Below are 4,755 nucleotides of genomic sequence, written 5' to 3' on the forward strand. Positions count from 1 at the left end.
GAGTAGCGAAAAGAATGGGAAATCGAAAATGTGTTCGTGGGTCTTGGGGGGATTTCTCTATCTGGACTCTCCAGCCTTCTGCTTCTGGGGTCCGAAAAGGCTTCTGTCAGGAAGCCCCAAGAAGATGGGTGGGGACAGGACAGAAAAGACCCGGGTGTGTGTGTGTGGGGGGGGTCGTGGGGAGGAAGAAGCTGGGTGGGTGCCCAGCTGTGCTCTTTAGTTCCCTTGAGGGAGTCTTGGATACCCCCAGAGTCCTCTGCAATCCCCCCCTGGATTTAGGGGGGAACCCTGAGGATGTTCCAGGCATGGGGAGCTAGGGTTTGGAAGAAAAAGGATACAGGGGAGAGAGACAGAGGTTTGATTGTCAGAGACAGAAAAAACAGAAAGGAAGAGACACACACACACACACAACACACACACACACACACACACACACACACACGGGGGGGGGGGGAGAGAGAGAGAGAGAGAGAGAGAGAGAGAGAGAGAGAGAGAGAGAGAGAGAGAGAAACTGACTCAAGGACCTTCAGGCAGAGCAGCCCCCAGGCCGAGCATGTGCTTCCCACACCCAGAGCACAGAGAGTGAGGAATAGTGGCAGAGACACAGAAACAGAAGGGAGACAGAGCTGTGGACTCAGGAGAGGCCAGGGAGGGAGTGGACCCCGATATCACATTGGTACCCCATCATATAAACAACTCTTTAGTGTGTCAATGTTTTTTTAAAAAGTAGCACACACAAGCACACAGTTACACACACACACACACGCACTAAATAAATAAATAAAGAAAGAGCGGTGTGGGCATCGGGCCTGGATGCTGGAGGAGGGACAGGAGAGGAGGAGCGGGGGAGGGCGGGGAGAAAGTTCCCGGAGTCGCGGGGCGGAGCTAGGAGCCCGGGAACCCCGCGGCCCCCCCTCCCGGAAAAGGCACCTCCGAAGCCTATAAAGCGAGGGTGCAGGGCGGTGGGGGACATGCACTGCCCTACTGTGGCCATGGACCAGCTCAGGCTGGATGTGGAGGACACCGCGGGTGCCGGGCATCCAGCTGATACTGTGCTCCCCTCGGATGCTGTGCTCTTCGCAGATACCGTGCGACTCGCAGATGCAGCGCTCCCCACGGATGCTGTACGCCCCGCGGTTAAGGTTCGGGACCCTGAGGCCCCTTGGCCGTCAGCCCGGCACTCCTGTTTCCGCCGTCTGCTGTTCTGGTGCCTAGGCGCCTTGGTGCTGTTCGGGGTCGTCTGTGGTCCCATCGCCCTCCTCACCCAGACCCAGGCGGCACCTGCACCTACAATCCCTACTTTGCCGGGCTGCGCCAACACTAAAGCACAGGTAAGGCTCATCCCATGCCTGGCGGATCCTTACTAACCTTCTGGATGCATCTCTCGCCCGCACCTTCTAAGCTCGCTCCATCTCGCACTCAGAGGAGACTCCTTTGCGCCTTAATCCCCTGAACGTTTCCTGTAGACCTGGGGGGAAGAATCCCAAGGGTGCACTGCATTTGCCCACAGTCTCTCTAGGTCCTACAGGGCTCTCTTTCTCCAATCCGAAGTTGGGCACCCTAATGTGTGGTGGGCACTGAGTTCCCATCCGGTGCTATAGGACGTGGGGAGCTTCTACATTTATTCTTCTTCCTTTCCAGAATTCGGTGTCCGCCAAACTACTGGCTAAAAATGGTGAGTGGCCCCTGATTATAGTCCCAGGGTGTCTGCAGGGAGGTTGACCAAGGGGGTGTGGTGCTCTCTAATCTGTCCCTCTCTGTCACCTCTTCAGCCTCTCTCTCTCTCCATCCCCACCCTCGTTGTCACAGCTCCAACTGCCACCCTTGTGACTTCAGCTGTGTCCTCTGAGAATTGGGCACACCCCCTCCCTCTCAGCCTAGCTCTGGGAGACCTCTCTTCCTCCGGCCCTCCCTTCCCTGTAGCCAGGCTTCCCTCAAACTCAGCCAGAAGCTGAGGCTGGCACCCCTCCCGCTAACACCTGCCAGCACCTCATCACCTCCCACAGGCTGGGTTGAACCCTAGAGCTTCAAGCACCCTAGGAGAGCCCTGTACCTATTGAGCCCCAGCCCTTTGTCTCTCCCTGCCTCCCCGCTCTCTCCCCATTCCCGCACCATCTCCCACCCCCTCCCCCCTCCCCACCTGTCTTCAAGGTCCTGATGTGGTTCCCGCTTCCCGGAATCCACCCTTCTGGCAACCTCCATTCCTAGTTTTGCCTGTGCCTCTCCTCATCCCTTGATTTTTCTCTCTCCTTTTCTCCTCACTACCCCCCCCACTCTCCCCCCCCCCCCGTCTTGCAATGCTCCCCTTTTCTGTAGTCTCCTCACTTTCCCTCCCCTGTGACTCTCCTTATTCACCTCCTCCCTGGAGCTCCTTTGCCTAGACCTCCTTTTCCCTTTCACCTCTTATTCCATACCCACTTTTTGGATTATATCCCTTCTAGGAGGCTTTCCTCCCTCCCTCCCTCCCTCCCTCCCTCCCTCCCTCCCTCCCTCCCTCCCTCCATCCCTCCCTCCCTCCCTCTGTTTCTTTCTGTTCTGTTTCCTCCTCTCACCCACCCCCCATTCCATGGTCCCACCTCTCCACACCCCCGACCCTCAACAACTCACTCCTCTTTTACTAGAAGCATTGCTAAATGAAAACAAGACTCTGAAATGGCACAGTGAAGACGGAGCTGGGACCTCCTACCTGTCCCCGGATCTGAGGTACAGAGAGGACCAAAACCAGGTGGTGGTGACAAAACCTGGGCTGTACCTCGTGTCCTTGCAACTGAAGCTCAAGAAAGTGTCCAAAAACACGGACCACACGGTGCAGGGCTGGGCCTCTCTGGTTCTGAAAACAGAGCCTCAGGCTGCCGATCTTATCAAGTGGGCCCCAAGGGTGGACCTGTCCCCTGACTCCAAGGAAGCTCAAGGTTCCTGGTATCACCTGATGCACCTAGAGGCTGGCCACCGCCTCAGCGTGGATCTGAGGGTCTATCTGCACGGCCACCAGAACGCATACAAAGACTGGCAGCTGTCATACCTCAACACCACCAGCTTTGAGCTCTTCCTTGTGTGTAACCAGACAACTCATGGCAAGTCTTCTTACCCACAGGGCTGCTACTAGCCATCTTGTGACACCTGGTTGCTGAGACCCCAAGCTGCTATATCTCATGGGGCCTGAGCAGGGGTTCCCCTCTCCAGTTCTACCCACTTGTCTTTGACTGGATTCTATTTATTGTGAGCATGGCTCAGACAATACTTTACACATTTCATTAGAGAGCATTAGTAAACTGCTGGGCAGTTAGTTACTAGAGAGAAACCAGTCATCAAAGGCCTCAAATCAAACTCTATTTATATTAATATATGAGAAATAAATGTATTTGTAAATATGCCTTTTTATTATTTTTGTTGTTTAATTTTGAATTTTCACGTCTGTAGGTGTAGTGTTCATCCATGAATATCTGTTTGTGTGTGTGTGTGTGTGTGTACGTGTGTATAGAGGTTAGAGATTGGCACGGTGTCTTTTTCAGCCACTGTCCACCTTGTTTTTTGAGACAAGTTCTCTCACTGAACCTAGAACTAACTGTTTCTGCAAGACTGTCTGGCTATTGGGCCCCAAGAGTCCCTCTCTCTCCCTCTCCAGGCATTGGCCTCCACTCTCTCGGCATTAGGAGGCACTGCTGTGTTTGCAGTCAGATGCTTAGAATCCTCGGCTGAATTGGCTCTGCAGCACGACCCTTCTTTTTGAGACAAGAGTCTTAACAGTAGCCCAGACTGGCCTTGAAGTCCATATGTAGCCTACCCTGGCCTCAGACTCAGGTCGGCACCTGAGTGCTGGGGATGGAACCGGAGTCTCTAATGGATCGCTGTACCTCAGAGCAGTCTGTCTCTGGGAACCCAGCTGCAAATGAACAGAAGCAAAAACAAAACAGAAAGCCCCCAACCATCCAGGTTTGCCAGTGTGAAAGTCTATGATTTATGATGTGATGGGGTTGGGTTCTACGTACTGTTGTGTCTGAGAGCAATATAACACTATGGATACAGACGAATGATGGAGAATTTGTTAAGGAAATCACCCCTGGCCATTGTGTAGGCTGAGAAGTCCCTCAGCTGGAGCCTTCCTCTGGAGAATCCAGGTGAGGGCAGGAGGATCAGCAGGAGTTCAAGGTAGGACAGCCCAGGACACAGAAGACCCTGTCTCAAAACAAACAACAAAATAAAGAAAATTAAAGAGTAAGAAAACAAGAAACGGAGAAGTCCCATAAATTAGCTAGACATCTGTAATTCACAGGATTGGAATGTCAAGGTCATTCTTAGCTACTTAATGAGTTTAGGGCCAGCCTGGGTTACCTACACAACAAAACAACCCAAAGCAAACAGAAGCCTAGTCACTGCTCTGTGAGCCTGGGACCCAGGGCAGCCAGAAGGAAGGCTGCCAACAACGGAAGCAGAGGGATGATGCAAGTGGGGGGGGGGGGGACCCAGGCAGGGCGGGGTGGTGGTGGTGGTGGAGCAGGGCTGGGGCAGTATATTTGTAAACTAAACTGATATGTTAAGCATTTCCTCACTCTGTGTGAGTCACCAAAACTCGAAACCCACAGCCATTCTGCACCTCAAGAGATTAGAAAAAAAAAAAAAATTCCGTTTCAATATTTCCTAGCTGTGACTTCAGGTGACTTAACCTCGCCTAGGGGAGGGGAGGGAAATCCCTTTATCACTCTCACTCAACCTGTATTCCGAGTTTAGGGATGTCACCACGGGACTTCAGACTGT

The 4,755-nt window shown here is 53.2% G+C and overlaps 1 protein-coding gene across 1 annotated transcript; it reads left to right on the forward strand.

The window, feature by feature from the left end:
• The first annotated feature begins 992 nt into the window (after positions 1–992).
• Positions 993–3,355, forward strand: Tnfsf9 (TNF superfamily member 9). Its single transcript, XM_051173023.1, has 3 exons — positions 993–1,331; positions 1,642–1,675; positions 2,622–3,355. The coding sequence occupies exons 1-3, from the start codon at positions 993–995 to the stop codon at positions 3,104–3,106; spliced, it is 858 nt and encodes a 285-aa protein (XP_051028980.1). The 3' UTR covers positions 3,107–3,355.
• The last annotated feature ends 1,400 nt before the right edge of the window (positions 3,356–4,755 follow it).

This window comes from Acomys russatus, chromosome 31, assembly GCF_903995435.1.
Source record: "Acomys russatus chromosome 31, mAcoRus1.1, whole genome shotgun sequence".
Taxonomy (NCBI): domain Eukaryota; kingdom Metazoa; phylum Chordata; class Mammalia; order Rodentia; family Muridae; genus Acomys; species Acomys russatus.